Source organism: Falco rusticolus, chromosome 7 (assembly GCF_015220075.1).
Source record: "Falco rusticolus isolate bFalRus1 chromosome 7, bFalRus1.pri, whole genome shotgun sequence".
Taxonomy (NCBI): Eukaryota; Metazoa; Chordata; class Aves; order Falconiformes; family Falconidae; genus Falco; species Falco rusticolus.
In genome coordinates this window covers 50,981,825-51,000,127 of record NC_051193.1, presented here as the reverse complement: position 1 = coordinate 51,000,127, position 18,303 = coordinate 50,981,825, and the positions used below count along the sequence as shown (strand labels likewise).

Here is an 18,303-nt window from a genome sequence, read left to right as displayed (position 1 = left end):
CTCTTGTGTAACCATATTTTCTGATACTTGCTGTGATTAAATTACAATAATTTCTTTTAACAGAGGACATCTGCCTCATTCAGTTCACACAGTGTATGCAGCTCATTAAAGAAGAGCTATTTAATATTTTATTTTCCTCTTCATTACTCCATCCCTTATTTACTGGATAGCATTCAAATCCTGCTGTAAAGATGCAATTGCTAATTCCCTTTTTAAGATTTACAGTGGCGCCCATTACTATAGTTTCTGAATACTTCATGGGTATTAATTAAACTTAATTTTCTAAACTCTTGTGTGAGAAGAGATGTCTTTGGTCCTCTTCAGATTACCAACAAAGGTAGAGAGAAATTATCTTCTAATCATTTACTGTGTCTTATTTTGGGCATCCCATATTTGGAAGTGTGCCCAGCATTGTTAATACAATTAATACATTAATACAATTAACTTAGTTTTGAAAAACTCTTGCGTGAGAAGAGATGTCTTTGGCCCTCTTCAGATTGCAAACAAAGATAGAGGGAGAAATTATGTTCTAATAATTTACTGTGTCTTATTTTGGGCATCTCATATTTGGAAGTGTGCCCAGCACTGTTAATATTTTATATATTCAAATTACAGCTTCAGTTGACTTCAGCTGCTTTGTGAAGTTTTCAGCTCAGGAGTAAAACAGGCCCTGAAATCAAATGAGGCCTTTGAGAAACTTGCAATTAGTGACAATGAATGAAAAATTTTCTTTAACAAATATGCCAGTGGTCATACTGGAATGCTGCAGCAAGTGCAAGGTAACAATTCAGTTTTGTAATACAGTCAGCACTGAAATGCCTTAACTGTAAGGCTGTCTTTTCTCTTATGGCAGCCTGTGCCTCTTCCACTTCTGAGCTGTGCAGCTCTTGCAGGAGAAGTTATAGCACTAAATAAAACTGCATGAGACAGAGGTCCTAAGGGAGAAGGCACCTGTGTATGGTCATGCAACTAAGGACTGCCTTAGGCCATAGACACGGAGCATGCTAAGCTGACATTTTTCTTATGATGTGTATATTACATACCTATGCACACTGAAGACGGGAAAATTGCAGCTAATGACATGGAAATTAATCTATGAAGAGCAAGACGGATGCTTTCGATGTCTCTGTTGTCATACTAAACAAAATAACATATGCCTATCCCACTCACTGCATTCACAAAAGATTATTTTCTTCCCATACTTGGCAAGGCTCAACCAGTCCTTTCAGGATGAACTAGATCTGTTAGAACTAAATCATGCATGGAATAATCTCAGTTCAGTTGACTACAGTGTAAATTGTTTCTGTTTAATGCAATGGACGCTTGGCCTGTTTTTAAATTCAATTATGGGACTCATGCACTTAACCATTTTGGAATTTCTTAAAGCTGTCTTTTTTAAATAGATAATAGTTTGTTTTAGTTTGGTTTTTAATTATAAATAAGACAAGCACAGAATATCTTAACTATAGGGGTATACCGGTAACACAATGCTCCTTTTGTCTTGGGAAGTGCCTTTCATCAATAGGTTTCAAAGCAGCTCAAAAAGTCAATTCAAACTAATTTACTCTAAAGTTCTTTTGTCTTATTTATATGTTTCACATAAAATGAAATGTCTTTCACTGTTAATGTTTTTTAGTGCTATTGTGAACTGTACCAACAAAATGGATTGCTGCTTTAAATAATAGGATGTCTTACCTGACTGGTTTGCTCATTGCTGTTGTTCAGACCACATTTATAATACAATTTTGTTTGCCCTCGAGGTCTTTCCTCTTTGTAAATGAGTTAGAACTCCATGACACAGTTCTAAAATCTCGACATTCCTTCTGAACAGCGCTGTCGCTTTTTGGTAAGGCATAGGAAGTAAAGAAAAGGCATAGCTGAATCTGAAGTGAAAATGTAAGCATTTTCCAACAGGATATCATTTTACAGAAATTGTTTGAGGAATAATTGGTTTCCTTGCCATAAATTCTGATTTAGTATTGGGGGAAAAAGGTCATACTTTTAAACTGTGTATTGCTCTGCAAGCATAACAGAGTTTAAATGTGCATGCCTGTATAGATGAGTGAATGCTATTGGAAGTATATATTTCTGTTAGCCGAACTCTTTCTTTATGTGTGTGTGTATATATATATTTTTATTATTATTTTTTGTCTCTAAATGTGCCACTGGAAAAATGAGCTGCTTGGTTCATGACTTCCTGCATTTCCAACTCTTGAACTTGTTCTTTGCAATCAAGTATTTCAGAAGTGTTGCTTGATAAATGTGAGATAAGTTAAATTCAGTTCAGTAGACTAGAAAGGAATTACTGGACTTGGTATGGTATTTGTGATGGTCAGGTGTTAGATCATTCCTTTCTTGTGTAGGAAGAAGAGTTACTGGGTAGTCATACACACTTTGTGATGTCCCAGATGATCAAGGCATTTGGTCCAGTCCTAATGCTCTTTCCATTTTAAGTTCGTTTACTGTTTTTTTTGCAAAGTACTGAGGGGGACAAATGCACATTTGATATAAATACATATACATACACACACTTTGGATATATACACACATACGTAAGTAACGCTAACCAGTGTGATGGTTTTTTTTCAAAGGAGTTTTTGAACCTTAAAAGTTCTTATAGTTTTATGGTGAGAGCTCATTAAAATCTGCCACTATTTTACAGATATAGATTAACTGGCTAGGTTAAGATCTTCTAAATCTCCAGACCCAAGTTGCGTACTGAGGCAACTGAGTGTTTTGCTGAAGTCAATATGCGTTTTTTTTAAATGTTGAAAGTTAAATTTCTGTTTACATCATGTAAGTTACAGTGTTTTTCCCAGATAAAATGAGTAAAGATTTGTCTTCACAGCAGGATTTTTGATGTTCATGGATGGTGTAATTCAAACTCCACTTAAATTGTGCAGAAGTTCTGAAAGGCTTTGGTCACCACTGAGTGGAACAAAGAACTAGATAGCAGCAGTGAATTCAGTTGAGGTTTGGGAAACAAAATGCACAAAACAGAAAAATGATCTAAAAAAGCCTTCAACTACAGAACAGGTCATACGAGTTGAGCAGTATAAGCCTGCTGCTTCCAACTATTCTGCCCAGGTGCACGTGTTGAAGTTCTAGCCTGTTTTATTTGCTGTATGGTTATTCTGACAGGAGAAGGCTTCATATGACTCAGGTCTGTGTTCAAATAGAGTTCTGAAAACTGAGAGAGTTTTATATTAGAATGTTTATATTAGAACATTATGGGGGTTTGCGGGGGTTAAGGTATTTATAAATAACATACCATTTTTTAGCCTTTGTGATTTAATGTGGACAAGTTTGGTGATGTAGAGGTAAGCTTCATACTCTTGGAAGGGTTTGCAGAGACAGCTTGCTACAGTTAGTTTAAATTCCAGACAAGAGTTTGTTTTGAGAATTAGAAATATTTTTTTTGTTTGGTATTTGTGTGAGGAACGTCATGCTATTCCTTACAAGCAGCCTGTAAAAACAAATCAGGACTTTAGAAACTGGGATACTTCCCCAGTGTGTGCTGGGATTTTCCTCCCTCGCTTGCCTCTCTTCGTTTACTCTCCTGTATCCAGTTTTTTCTATGGTTTCCAATAGATTAAAAAAGGAAAGATGTCTGATCTTTCAACTCACTTCATTTCTACTTTCTCTATGGTGCCATGTTCTTTGGTGTGATGTCTGTCATGCTTTGCACTGTGATATTGCTGTTCAGTATTTCTGATTCGACTGGATTGTTTGCTCTGAACAGGTTGTCTCCCGGTTCTGATGTCTACATCACAGTTTCATCCATTGCCTTAGCAAGATCGCAACAGTGCCGTAATTCTCCAAGCAACTTATCATCCTCAAGTGAGACTGGCTCTGGTGGGGGCACATACAGACAAAAATCTATGCCAGAAGGGTAGGCACCAGACTTTTTTCGTATTTTTTATAGGCAGGTTTTTTGTTCTCTGTTCCACTTGTTGTAATGTATATTAAACTAAAGAAGTGCTTACACAGCCTCCTGTTAGCTGTTGTTTACATGCATTAAAGTGTTTGTTTTCAAACATCAGTCATGCTTCTCAAAAAGTCTGTTTTAAAAGCCTCTTGTTTCCACCTTCTCTTTGTGACCTAACCTCTCTCTCTGATCCTAGTCTACAGCTACTCAGGTTACTATACAAAGGGATCTTCATGTATTTAAAAATCTTCATTAAAGGTACTGGTTTAATGTTGCAGATTGCTTCATTTTGTAGGTTTAGATTCTAAAGTAAAATAAGTGATAGGTTTGGGACTTTGCAGTCTGTGCTAGTAGTTGAAGCAAAGTATTGTTGAATGCAACTAAAATTTCGGATGTATAGGCACAAAAATGCTAATTAATCCACAGCTGGCATCTTTTTCACATATTCACAGTCAACCTGTTTTAAGGTGCTGTCTTTCAGCTTCCAGAAATCCTTAAACTCTCTGAAGTGATCCAATGTAAGGGGCATCTGGCAGAGGAATAAATTAAATCCGTATCATTTTCAGAGGGCACTGAAAGGAGCAATAAATCAGGCATCTCCAAGCAGGGAAGAAAATAATTGGCAGCAGGAGAGCTGTCTACCACATTCCAAATTACTTCCTGTAGAGAAGATAAAGGGACAAAACTGCTGATAGTTCACACTACAGAGCTTCCCTCTGAAGTCGTCTTGAGTACATTGCAGGTCACTGTGTGCAATTCATTCTGGTTTGGGTCTTTTATAAAGCAGAAGTATTTTTTTCTCTATTTAAAAAATATAGATTAGTAGTAACGTTAAATACCACTGTCGGGAACTGCTTAGCACAAGGTGCTGTCTTTTGCCTATTCAGGTGCCACTAAGGGGACGCTGCTCTGTGTCAGTCCAGAGAATGCTGCTCTGAGCATGTGTTTGAACAAGTGCTGCTTCTTGCTCCAGAGCACTGAAGATTTGTCCTCCCTGTCCCCCTTGCAGCTCAGTTTGAGGTTTTCTGAAGAGGCCGTGTCTTCTCTGCTGCATACCTTCATGAAGGCTTTGATTCATGACACTCTCAGGCCTGTTCAGGTCATTATTTAAGTTTGTGCTTAAGACCTACTGACATGAGGAGATTTGCTCTAAGCCCATTAAATGTTGCTGTAAGGAAACTAAATAGAAGGGTGTCCAGGGCTGTGGAGCTGGAAGAAGCACTTAACCTCTTTATACCCTACATACTTCCTGGCTCATTCGTGCCAGCAGCACTTATGTGTTGCCTTGAATTCTGAAGAGTTTGTGCTCCCAATATGTTGTCTGCTCTTTTCCAACCATGTAATTTGCTCTGAAAAAAAGGTATTGCTGCCATGTATCTTTACACCATCACAACCATAACTGCTTGAGTAGGAAGGGGATTTCAGCCATGCTAGTGGTGGTGTTTTGTATTGGCCTCAGAGCACACTAGCACCCATCCCAACCCTGTTGCATCTTATAAGTTAATTATACACATGCCCTACAGCATTCTTTGAGCATTTTGCAAGTTCAGCAGAGATGCGTCCTAGAAACCTTGTGTACATGGTCTTTTTGGTTTTTAAGTTCTAATTCAGTGCAAGGAAACACTGTTTAAATGGGATAATGAAAACAGTAATTAATATGAACTTTACATGTTCCTACTGGATGCCTTTTAAAAAAAGAAAACCCACTTGCTAAACTCCAATTATTTTACTATTGTGTTCTATTCTTACAGGAAAAGCACATTGCCTCCCATACTGTCCTTGTACACATGAATCGTATTTACTTGGGACTTTCCAAGCATTTTCTACCATGGTTAAATGGAAAGCATGAAAAATGCAATTATGAAGGAAACTTTCCTTTGCCTCAATAAGCAAAGTAATGTCTGTCACATTACTAAAAACCACTGCAGCTCCATGTGCATCTTCTGTTGACATTCATCTGAGAAACCAGATTAAGGGCAGCTTTGTAGCGCTGTTCAGTGAACCAGGTAGAGCTGGTCAGCATTTAACCCATGGCAAGACGTGTTGTAGCATTCACTTGCTAAGATGGTGAATAGAAGGATGGGCTGGAGTAGGGGCCAAGGGAGTGCCATGTCCTGAATGTAGTGTTCCTGAGGTGAGGCTCCAGTGTGCGCTAGTACACCAGCCCCTGAGATTTCCCAGTGCAGGAAATCTTAACTGCTTAATTTGTGTATACATTTCTTGTTGTATGATATGGCAGATTTGGAAAGTCTGTGAAACTTGAATGACTAGAAGCCATAGGTAAGAGTCCAACCTCTGTCAGGCATTGGTAAAACCAGTAACTGCTGCCTCTTCTAGATATCCTAAAACTGGGTATAATATCCTGGTCCATATCCTAAACTGGGTATAAGCAAAAACCTCCAGATTGGTCTTGATGTATGTATGTTTCATATACTTATCCTGTGTTTACATGAAGGGATGTATATGTAATGATTGTCGAATGTAAAAATGAAATTTAAAATGCCAAAATAATTAGTTTCGTCTTACAACATAGATATTTGAACAATTTCACTGTTCTTTTAATTCAGATTGATTTCTCTTTGGAGATTATTTTTAAAATTCATTCCTACATACCCTAATGGGCTATATATTTAAGCAGCATAGAATATAGCACCACCTGCATTATTATTCTTGCTTTCAGGTAGTCCTCTTCATGTAAAAAAGGCAATCTAGATACATTTCTTGCTGTTCAATTAGTGTAGCAGTGATTTAATGAAATAATTAGAAATGTGGTGGTTTTCTGTATCTCTAATGTTGAAAAAAGATCCCACATCGTAAATAGCCAAATGCAAAATTGACTGCTTTTGTATATATGAACACTACGGGGTTTATGTAAGAGGACAAAGTTTAGAAGTAAATTATTGATGCAGTGTAACTTCATTGCACCAAAGTTTCTTTGGGTTTTGGCTTTGCCTTTTAGATACCAACTTCTAGTTATTTTATTATGAAAACATTTTCTTCCCACAATACTTTACAAGTGTGAAAAGTTTGAAAATTACCTCAGACCAGTGTTTAAAGAATCAAATCAGCTTTTGAAATGTTGTGTTTAGGTGTTTTATCTATCTGTTGAATTAGTATTGAATTCACCATGTTTAATTTGGGTGTTTAAGTGAAGTCCTAGCTAGTATGTGTGAATAGAAAAAGAAAAGTGTTACTCACTTTGTGCAATTTCACTGTACGTTGTTTGCAGTCAGAAGGCAGATAATCCCGGTTTTCTTCACTTTTTTTTTTTTTTTTAATTTTTTTTATTCATCAAACTGTATGTTGGCTATACCAGAGAGTGGTGAACAAAGTAGGGTCATGTTTGGGTAAAGTTTAGGAGGCCCTAAATTCAAAATGGGACATTTTGGAGCTGTGCTGCATGTAACAGGTATATTCTGGCTGCTTGTCTTTGAGGATGGGAGTGGGATTTTGTTCTTTTAAGTCATATGATGTTTCTTTGGTAGGTTCATTTAAGCAAATGAGTACATGAACTTTCAAATGGGATAACCACACAGCTTATTCTGACAGTTGTGCGGAAGTCTGTTTTACATTGGAGGTCATGTGGGGCAGTCTGTAGCTGGTAGAGTGAGTGGGAAGTACAGTTTGGGTATTTTATTTTCTGTTACATTAGACATTTAGAGCCAGATAAACTCAATGATACATAGAGAATATATCTACTTGTAATTCTTTTGGTTGTTATTCTGTGCATGCGGAGTTTGGGAATTTTTTTTTCTTCTTCAAGGTATGTCTGATTGGGAAAAAAGACCCTCAGAAATGCATTGTTCTTTGTGAATTCTTAATGATTGATCTGCTAACTCTGAACCCAACTATAATTCTTACAGACTTAACTTAGATGTAATACAGAATTATAGATTTAATTCTTACAGGCTTTTAGGCATATAAGGCATGTAGACTTTGGTATGGCACAGAGGCACTGTGTATCTCCTTTGTCATTTGATTGTTCTCCTTGAGTTTGCTGTATCTTTATTGAGCTTTCTGAAATAGATCTGACTAATCTAGCATGATTTCCAAAGTCCATTGAACTCAGTTTTCCTTCTGCTCTATATGCTTTCGTCTAAAACAATAGGTATACATGTGTCACTGCTTTCCTACAGCTGTATTTAGTTTACACCAATGAAATTATTTTATGATCAAATAACTTAATAATTTTCAGAATTCATAACACCCAGGTTTGGGGAATCCATAGCCAATACAGTCAACTTTATGAATACTTACTTAAAATATTTGGCAATGTAATATTGTCCCAAATGAATCTGTGTTGTTTGCATCTATATCTGCATCACCCAGGTGTGACCTTACTAGTCTTTTTCTTAGAACCCAGAAAGTGGCTAAGATCCATGGGATTGTCCCACCAAAACTTTCTGATGCTCACCTTCACTAGTTCGAGGTAGCGCTTGCCCAGTTAAAAGGATCCATCCTTGATATTTTTTCTTGATAAACACATCTCATTTCCCTATGTGGCTTTTATCCAAACTTTTTAAGCTTTACTCATTGTGGTCAATTTTCTATAAACAGGTAATGGTCTAGTTGCCTTTCTATGTAAATGAAAATTAATAATTTTATTTCTGGACATTTTGGTCTGTTTTTTCAATTGTGTGCACTGTAACCAGATGATCTTGATCAAAGATGCGCATAAATTAATGTGTAGTGCAATCTTATGCATTAGAAGTATTAAATGGGTCCTGAGAACTGCCACAGAAATGAATACTTTTCCATTTACAAATCCCTCAAGCAGTTGTGCTATGCATCGGTGTGCCCTGTTTGACACTAGCTTCTTAAAAGCACTCTTTTCCCCTTTTGTAATGATTTTAAATATGCATAAATCTTATCTGCTTTGTTTTTTGGGGTGTTACAACAGGTTTGGAATTAGCCGTAGATCCCCTGCTTCCATTGACAGGCAGAATACGCAATCAGATACGGGTGGTAGCGGCAAATCCACACCCAGCTGGCAAAGAAGTGAGGATAGTATCGCTGACCAGATGGGTAGGTAATTAATTTTTTTCACAATGAGCGAGTGATGCTAACCACAAGGTGACTTTGGCAATACCTCTCTGTGCTGAGAGAACCCTCTTAAGCACTGTGTTTTCAGTGTCTTTGAAAGTTAACCTTGTTCGTCAGGATGAATAATTAGGTCTGGAGCATGTACTAGCTTCTGCAGTCTGTTTCCTTGAGACCTATGAGTATCACCTGAGGAAGAACCGATTTCAGTTCTTCATTTGATTGTGGGACTAAATCTACCTTAATGCTTTTACCCTGAAACACTGTCCTTTTAGAAGCAGTTGGGTAGACACACTCATTTGTCTTGCTGTTGAGGACTTACTTGACCTCACCTACCCTCCTGAGTGGCTTGGCTTAGTTTAATTTTTGCTTAGTTTGTCTAAAGTGCTTGTGATGCTCCTTTTCAAATGGTGCTATATAAATGCAAATTCATTGTTTGATCATTAAAGCTATAAAAATACCATGTACAAAATGGAAAAAATGCAATTAAAGTTTAAATAGTGAAGTAAATCTATAGCTTGGTAATCGCCTTCCACCAGTGTATATGTTTTCATTGCACTTTTTGCAATTAAGCTGTCAACTGAGGGAACATATTAACTACATAAAACAGCTGGGTGCTGAGAACTTGCATTGTTAAGCCTTCATTTGAAGTTTTTGCACATAGACCTTTTGCAACAGCTATGGCTTGACTTGAGTGGACACCAATGAGATTGACGCCAATGGAAATATTCTATCTACAAACAGCACTGATCCAACATGATGACCATGGTCAAGATCACTAGCTTGGTGGTTTATTTCTAACTTTGTTACCATAGATTAAACAGTTGCATATTTATTCTATTATACACATAGATCATTTTACTGCATCATAGCTTTTGTTCTGTATGACTGGACTAGTGTTGAACACAGAATAAGGTTCAGTAAGATCAGGAGTTTAGGCAAACGCCAACCTCAAGTTCTGAAGATGTACTTTGTTCATGTACCTTCACAACCTCAGTGAGCTGTGCCTTGTTATTGAAGCCATCTGTCAGTCCCTCCCTCACAACTCCCCCCATACTTCTCACTAAAAAGCTGTGATTATACTGATCTGCCATTCTCATTTTGACAGAGCGATTTTTAATTGCATATGTTTTGATACTGTGTGATGGTAATGACACATGTAGAACTGATCTTTTGCTCAGCATTACTTTTGCAGACCAACAGTTGGGTGTTGGTGCTGGCACTGAGTGGAGCTGCTAGCAAGTTCTGTTCTAAAATGTCAGGTGTCACTGTATTAGCAAAATAAATAAATAGAACCAAAAAGAAGAGGAAAAAATGTGTGGTAGAAGAGATGGCTCTGGCATTTGGCAAAGGCTGGGAAGTGCATACTGACATATAATCCCTGTATTTTATCTCTCCTGTATCGTCCTGCATTCATAGAGTCGCAGTTGGAAGCTGCATCTCTGACTGGAGACTTTATTGCCAGTCTGGTGAATCTAGGTGAAAGTTTGGTTCTATGACAAATAAGCACATTTCTACTTGGGATAATCTGTTTCAAGGTAAATAAGGCATTAGGTACAGTGAACCAACACACTCACTCCTTCCTGGCCCATCCTTCGCTACACAAGTCTTTTGTGCACCAACACTGCTTGCTACCACTTGCCAGGGGGAATCAAGTCTGATTATTTTTTTTTATTTAAAAAAACCCCAAAAACAAAACCAAAACCATTTTCATTTGTTTATAAAAAAGCTAATAATGCAGATCAAGATGAACAAACTGTGGCTGTGTTGGGGAAAGCACTGCTAATTACCATGGGTATTGTTAAGTATTGGATGTTCATAAGCACATATTCCACTTAAAAGCAGCATTTCTAGAAGTGCAGAATATTGCATAACCACAAAAGATCATGTAAAAAGTCAAACCTGAGAGATTCTTTTTAAAATACTGACCTTGGGCTCTGAGAAGGCATTACCTGCCTGATGGGCTGTGTCTGAACACCCTGTAGACCTCCATAGTTATCTCCTGGGAAAAAACAAGTTTAATTGGAAAGAGCACTCCTGTGAGTGCCCATGTAAGATGAGTGATTTGAATTCCATTCACTTCCGTCAGGTTTAGTTTATTAAGTATTCTTTTTGTACATCTATGCAGTTTCTGCATTCACAGCCAGCAATTTTTAAGGGAATATTGCAATTTCAATGTATTTGTTATATTCTCTTCAATTAGAAAATGTTTATTTAACTCACCTTAACTTTGACAAGAAATCTGTGTAGTAGTTGTACTGGAAAAAATATGTCCATTTAAGTGATCACTGTAGACTTTTTCTATTGTCCTGCCTTGTATAGAATACAATTTAAGGTAATGAGGATCTTCAGGGGTTTTTTAATCTCTTGTTCACAGGCAACGTGCATATAGAGATACAATGTCAATACTCTGTGGAAATGAATATTCTGCTGTTTTAATGCTTTAATACAGTGCTGTTTGAACAATGGGGGCATGATACCATTCAGGTTGTTCTAACAAAAGCCAGGATGGTTGCTGCTGGTTTTTCGTGAAGTATTACTGGCTTATGCCAGGCAGGAATGGGCCCTCACTTACTCACCTGTGTTTTGTCACAATTTGTATTTTTTTATTTGGAATGAATTTTGTATTAGGTATCTAAAGTTTTTGGCTAACAGTAGTGTTGGAAAAATCACAGTGTAAAATTAGATTACACATTTTCTTAGTTTGTTGTACTGCATATGCTCTTCAGTCCACTGTTGTATGCTGTATTACAGAACCAACATGCCATCTCCCAGCAGTATCAAAAGTACTGCCGTCCTTCAGAGAAAGCCCCAGTGGAAGACTGATGAGACAGGATCCTGTGGTTCACTTGTCTCCAAATAAGCAGGGTCATGTAAGTTACTCCGAAAAAGGGATTATTTAATGTTTTCCTTTTGTTCCACAAGCTCTTGATGATACCAAAAGTGTTGTTCAAAGTTACATTTCATGAGTGTCAGTTAAAAAAAAAGAAAGAAAAAAAAAATTCCCTGCTAGAACGTGGAGGAAGTGGTAGAGCAGACTGTTGTTTCCTGAATCCTACAGAAGCTAAGGAAAGATTACTGTGCTTATTATTTACTAGTTAATAAAGTTTTGTTGCCAGTTGAACAGCAACTTCTTGTCTGTTACCTTGTGATAAGTAAGAGGATTTGTGGGAGTTTACAAAGCTATTCCTAGGCCTTACATGTGAGACTTAAAACTTTACTAATACATTTTATAATGCAACACTCAGAAGGCTGCTTCTTTGAAACAGAATAGTGATCTTACTTTTGGGTTCACATTTTCTCTATTTTCCTTGTCTAGTATAGCTATTGCTTCCTTTCCATAGCCTACCTTGCACACTGTTGGAAGACTTTGAAAGGTCTGCTGGAATTCTGCTGAAAAAAAATCTTGTTTTACTTGTATTCAAGATCTAAATGGTAAATTCTGTCTTTGTGTCTCCACAGAGTTAGATATTCACACCTTCTTTGGAGACTGTCACTTCCTGATTTACATACAGAGAGATAAGATAAATGCAGTAACGTTCATAAATTTAAAATGTCTTGCACATTAAGTCATTAAAATAAAAAAATCCTGTAATTTAAACTTTAAATTACCCAATAAGCTGTATCACTTGGTTTTTTATTCATTTGTACAGTCAGCTAAAATACAGAGTTGCGTTGTGTGATTATACTGAAAGTATTAGTTGCATGTCTTTAACTGGTTCCTGTTATTTGCTCCTGCTTGCCAGCATTCTTCTTTCAATACAATTGGCAGTGTTACTTCTAGGTTACTAATTCATAACAACACATCTCTATTTAAAAAAAAAAAAAAAAAAAACACCACAAGAAAACAAACACCAAAAAACCCCAACACCACACCTGTCTTCATATTCTTAGGAGCACAGACTAGTTATTACATTTAGATTGACCTGTTTTCATGAGATGTATTTGACCATATAATGATGTAGTACATAACTCATTAGCTTGCATGCAAAGTGCAGCACTGGAATTACTTATGCTTGCATTCTTCTCATTCAGTTGTTGTTGAAGTAAATCTTTATTATGTGGACGGATGAAGGGGAGTGAAGCAGTTTTTTATGAAAAGCAGTAACTTTAATCTGAGATAACTAAGAGTCCAGATCAACTTATTTAATATTTCTTCTGGTTTTCTTTCAGTTCTTTAATATAATACGAAACACGGATGCTGAGATTTCTTGCTCTCAGTATACATCCATTCCCTACTTACCTTCTTTTCCAGTGAAAACAGAAACAGTATCTAATATTTTGTATGTGGCTGGGATCTCTGCCCATGCCTGTTTGGTAAAACTCCAAGGATAGACAAATAGGGGAGGTGGTTCTAAGTCTCCTCTCTCCTGGGCCATCTGGTCGCCAAACAAATCCATTGCCTACTGAAAAACTGCTTCAATTCTGAATATATAGATGATCAGAACTTAGATAAATTCTGTAGATGGAAACTAAAATTAAAGAATTCAGATGGATATAAATACCCCAGAGAGGTAGGTGAGCTACTAAGCAGTGATGAGTGCATGGCAAGAAACTTGTCCTGTGATACAGTATTCTGCTAATGCCCCTTGTGGAATTGAGGGCATTCAGTTTCTTTGTAACAGCAAGTTGTAACCAAGGGCAAAGATACAAACCAGCCACGCACCGGTGTGCCTTGATGGGACCATTTAAAAGCATTGCATTAAAGCTTCCTTTCTTGCAATTCTACCTTTTGGAAAACAATTACAGATAAGTTAAGTGGCATTTCAGTGGTAGTTTGCAAAGGACACTCCTGCTGAGGGGGAAGTACATCCTGCTACAAAGGGGTAGAAAGAGCAGTGGTTATTTTGCCCTACTTTAATTATTTGATAGACAATTGGATTATTAAAATAAGGTGCGCATTCTGCAGATTGGTTATGTTTCATGTCCTAAAGCATTGGAGTCTTAGAATAAGGATATTTTTATTCATAGTACTTATAAAGGAAATCAAAGTCTACGCAGCTCAGCCAATTTCTTTGGACTAGGCTGAGCAGAACTGTGCTTGAAAGGAGACAGTGTGAAGTATTTTGGGACAGAATACAAACTAACTTTCCCTGAGTAGTTAAGATATGGCTTCCAAATCCATATGAAAGCTTTTTATGAGCACACAGAACAGCCTGGGCATTGTGCTGGAATGAAATCTGTAGAGTTTATTAGTCTCCTCAATGTATCTGTCCAGTACCTCAAGGTAAAAGATCTATGGTGTAGTGGTGACTTTCATAACAGTTTATTTCCTTCTCCTCTTTATTGTCATAATTCTGAAATAAACCTACAAGTGTGGTTTTTTGGGGATTGTTGTTTCTTTTGTAGTCTGACAGCCACTACTCCAGCCATTCCAGCAGCAATACTCTCTCCAGCAATGCCTCCAGTGCTCACAGTGATGAGAAATGGTATGACAGTGGAGAGCGCACTGAATCAGAGCTGAACAGCTACAACTACCTTCAAGGGACTTCAGCTGATAGTGGCATAGACACCACTTCCTACGGACCTAGCCATGGCAGCACTGCCTCTCTGGGAGCAGCAACATCTCCCCGTACAGGGCTAACAAAGGAGAAAGTGGCACCACTGTGGCATAGCTCCAGCGAAGTGGTCTCCATTGCAGACAGGACATTAGAAAAAGAGAGCCACATGGACCGAAAGACTGAGTCTTCACTGAGCCTGGATATTCACAGCAAGAGTCAACCAGCCTCCAACCCTCTAACGAGGGAGAATAGTGCTTATAGTCTTAGTGATGCTGTCTCACATACAAGGTAATTTTCACCTCTTACGAGATTGACCCCTCCACACTCATTTTCCCATTCTCACTCTCTAACCTGTCAAAAGTAAGAAGCAGATGTTGGAGAGTGGTTTCTACTTACGCTAACCAGTGTTTTGAAAGATCTTGCTGTGCAGAATGCTTGCAAACTAAGACCACCTTTAGTCTTTGCATCTTCTACTGCCTGTAACACTAAAAAATATCTGAGAGCGTATTCCGTACTGCTGCCACTAAACTAATGTGAAACAGACACATCTGATGCGTTCATAAGGAATATCTTGCGCAACAACTGCCATTCATATGTGGATCAGAAAGGAGTTCAGTCCATTTATCAATGTACAGTTTAATATGGGGTTCTTTTTTAGTCTTGGAAGTACACATTTCAGATGTTTTACATTCTTTTCCCCAGTCTTTTTTCTTGGCAATCTGCTTGTAGTAAGTATGTTGAATACTGAGAGCAAGTTGCTTGAGAGTGCTAGCATGTAGATTTTCATCTCATTCTGCTGCAAGTTTGTGGGTAAGACATATTACAGTCACCTTCCCTCTCCCTCAGTTTTGCCACTTGTAAAATCAGCAATATCAATCACATATTATAATGTGCTTGAACACCTCACATTGAAAATACCCACTTCACAAGTTAGTCAGGGCTGCTAAAGGCAGGAAATATTTTAGACCATTTTCCTAACCCATTTCCCAAGAAGTATTCAGTGTGCTTTTTGAAAAATACTCATACTGTGTCATACTAGCAACAAGATAAAAATCACAGCTCTTTCAAGGAAGGTGTGTGATCATCATCATTTGTTGGTCTTGTGGAGCCTGACTGTTGCATTTTTATTCTTAAGGCACCTCTGTTTTGAGTGTGCCAAAATACCTGCAGACTGGAAGTCTGAAGCCATTTTTGCCAATCTACCTTTATGCAAGGCTAGATGTTTAACAACTCGTACAGTAGCTGCAAATAGGGTGTTGTCATAGAGACTGTAATGTAGTGAAAGGCCTCCATGTACTTTGTCATGGTAATTTTGACTAAGTAGTTGAACTCTAGGTTTCTGCCTCTTTGGCTGTTTTGGCTCTAAAGCTCATATTCAGTTAGTATAAATCTCACCCAGGTCTTCAACACCAGTGTTTCTAGTAGCTATGCATGCATGAAGGACGTGAGGAAGTTTGCAGAAAACACTATGCAGAGGGATTTACTTAAATTTTGGGCAATATTAACGTGCCCCTTTCTTGGAGGTAAGAATCTATATGCTGGTTATCTACAGTTTCATACCTTCTATTTTAAGACAAGCATGTTTATATGCATTTTTTATGGTCATTATAATTTACCACATGCCTTGTAGTAGCTGTCTGAACATAACTAGCAGTAGCATTAAATGTGAGATTTTTGTACAAAATGCTAATAAGAATAAAGTTCTCGGTATCATTTCCATTTGGAAGGATTTTTTCAGAAGCAATTCATAGAAACCTGGAAAACTTATCTGTAACTCTGAGAAGCTTTATTGTAAAGGTGTGCCTAATAGGAATGGTGTCTTCATACATCTGAGGTTCTGGTTTCTTCTCTTCTGAACACCAAACAGTATTAGCTCAGTAGAAGAGCTCAGAAAATTTAGTAGAAAGAAACGTATCTTTGCAGGGCGGGCAGGCATACCCTGACAGCTCTTATCTTTGTCTTCCGTGGATATGCTTTGCAACTTGATTGCAAACTTAAGTCTAGGATGTTGTCTCATTTAATAGCATGGTGTCTCCAAACATGGTATTTTCTCTGGTGATTTGGATTAATTTACATGATGTTTCTCTGGTGATATTGAAATGGCTCTCTACGTATTTTATTTTTTTTTAGGTCTGTTACTGAAATGTTCAAATTTAGGTTCCCTAGACTTTATGCTAGAAAAAACGGGGGGGGGGGGGGGAAGGGGAGGGGGCAGTGGTCTTACAGTTTCATTTAAAAATCAGATGTTAACAGTGCAGCTTTTGTAAAATGCAGCAATTTGTAAAACACAGGGGGTATAATAGTTGAGAAATACTGCAGTCTTTGTACCCACATTGTTTATTTTGGTGGAGAAAAAGCAGGCTGACTTGTGTTCCTTGTTTATTATTTCTTATTTTTGAAGACTAGGACATGTTTGATGCCTCACAATAAAGCAAAGGCACAGTCTGGGCTAAAAGGCTTTCATTTTGTTTCTCATGGCATCCTCAGTTGGTGGTTGCACACTGAACAGCAGCACTGACCTGAGGAAACCCTAGGTCCAGCTCTTTGCTCCCAACTCTCCCATAGCTCTTTCTGTGGAGGCAGAACAGTTGGAGCTGGAGGCTTGTGAAACCGGTGCTTCCAAAATGTAACCACAACTGCCTGCTGCAAGGAGGTGAAGGAAGAAAGACTAAAGGATTATTCTGAACAGGCTACTTTTCATGAGAAATGAACAGCTTAATTGGTGTGTTTCTCTATCAGTTTCTAAATTGTTACCCTTTGTTGCTTCTCACTGGTTTTACATTTTGCCTGGGGATGCCAGAATGTCTGTAATGTCTCTAGCGTCGGGTTTCTGAGCAAGAAGAAAAGGAATTTGGCCCTAAAAAGAACTCCGTGACAAAAGAAAAGAAAATAACCACAAATTAGAGTGTTTGTGTCTGTAGAAGACAGGAGTGATAATTAGTGTTCAGATCATTTGATGGTGCATAAAAGAACTTGTACCTGAGAATTGGTGGCAAAATGTAAATTATAGTGATTAACTTTTACAGCAGAGCTTCTGGCTGGGTTTTATTTTTCTTCTCCACCTCCATTCCCAAAGTCCTTCCTGATGATTGTGCAGATTTCTCATAGCATCCCAGGAGAATTGCATTATGTAGGCCAGTAATTATACAGATTCATTATAGCTGAATGTCATTAAATGAAGCCATATGTGCTGATGGCATGAATTCCCTCAGAAAAAAATAAAATCAAACTTTCATTTCCACCTAAATGATACAGTTTCTTATGGTCCTCTCACCAAAACTAAAAGGAAAACCATGGCTATTTCTAATTAAGTATCTTTTTCATTACTTCTGATAGTTTTAAGATACTAAAAATATTATTTAGTGATTGTGGAATGCTTTTATGAATGGCTCATCTGCAATTCTTGCAGACTGCCATGTACTATTTGAGTTTTTCCTTAATCTAGTCCTTGATGTCTCAGTAATTGAGGTGGGAGGTGGGGGAGCAACAGTGGCCATCTCTGTGTCCTGAGAATATGAGGACTGAATTTCTTCCAGATATAATCAAGCTGGTCCAAGTGTCTATTACAGTATGAGGAACCCTCTGCATGCTTCCTGGTGTCGAATACTCTTAATAACTTCCCATCACTACCATAGTGCTCCAGCTCAGATTTAGTTTTTCTAAAGTTTATCAAAGCTTTTTGCTCTCCCAATACATTCTCAATCAACAAGTGTGAGTCTTTGTCAGTATCCTGTTGGCCTGCCTGTGTTTACTTGTAGGATGAAAAGCCAGTTCTGTGCATAGTCCCTGGAGTATTCTCCCAAAACACTATATTGTAAAACCACAGCTCAAAAC

The 18,303-nt window shown here is 37.7% G+C and overlaps 1 protein-coding gene across 10 annotated transcripts in view; it reads left to right on the top strand.

The window, feature by feature from the left end:
- The window catches only part of SIPA1L1 (signal induced proliferation associated 1 like 1), a 220,839-nt gene that overhangs the window by 186,240 nt on the left and 16,296 nt on the right, over positions 1-18,303 (top strand). For all 10 annotated transcript variants that reach the window (XM_037393750.1, XM_037393753.1, XM_037393756.1 and 7 more), the window contains 4 exons: positions 3,743-3,892; positions 8,829-8,953; positions 11,723-11,841; positions 14,318-14,757. In XM_037393750.1, coding sequence (XP_037249647.1) covers positions 3,743-3,892; positions 8,829-8,953; positions 11,723-11,841; positions 14,318-14,757 — 834 coding nt within the window. The remainder of the gene's footprint in view (positions 1-3,742; positions 3,893-8,828; positions 8,954-11,722; positions 11,842-14,317; positions 14,758-18,303) is intronic.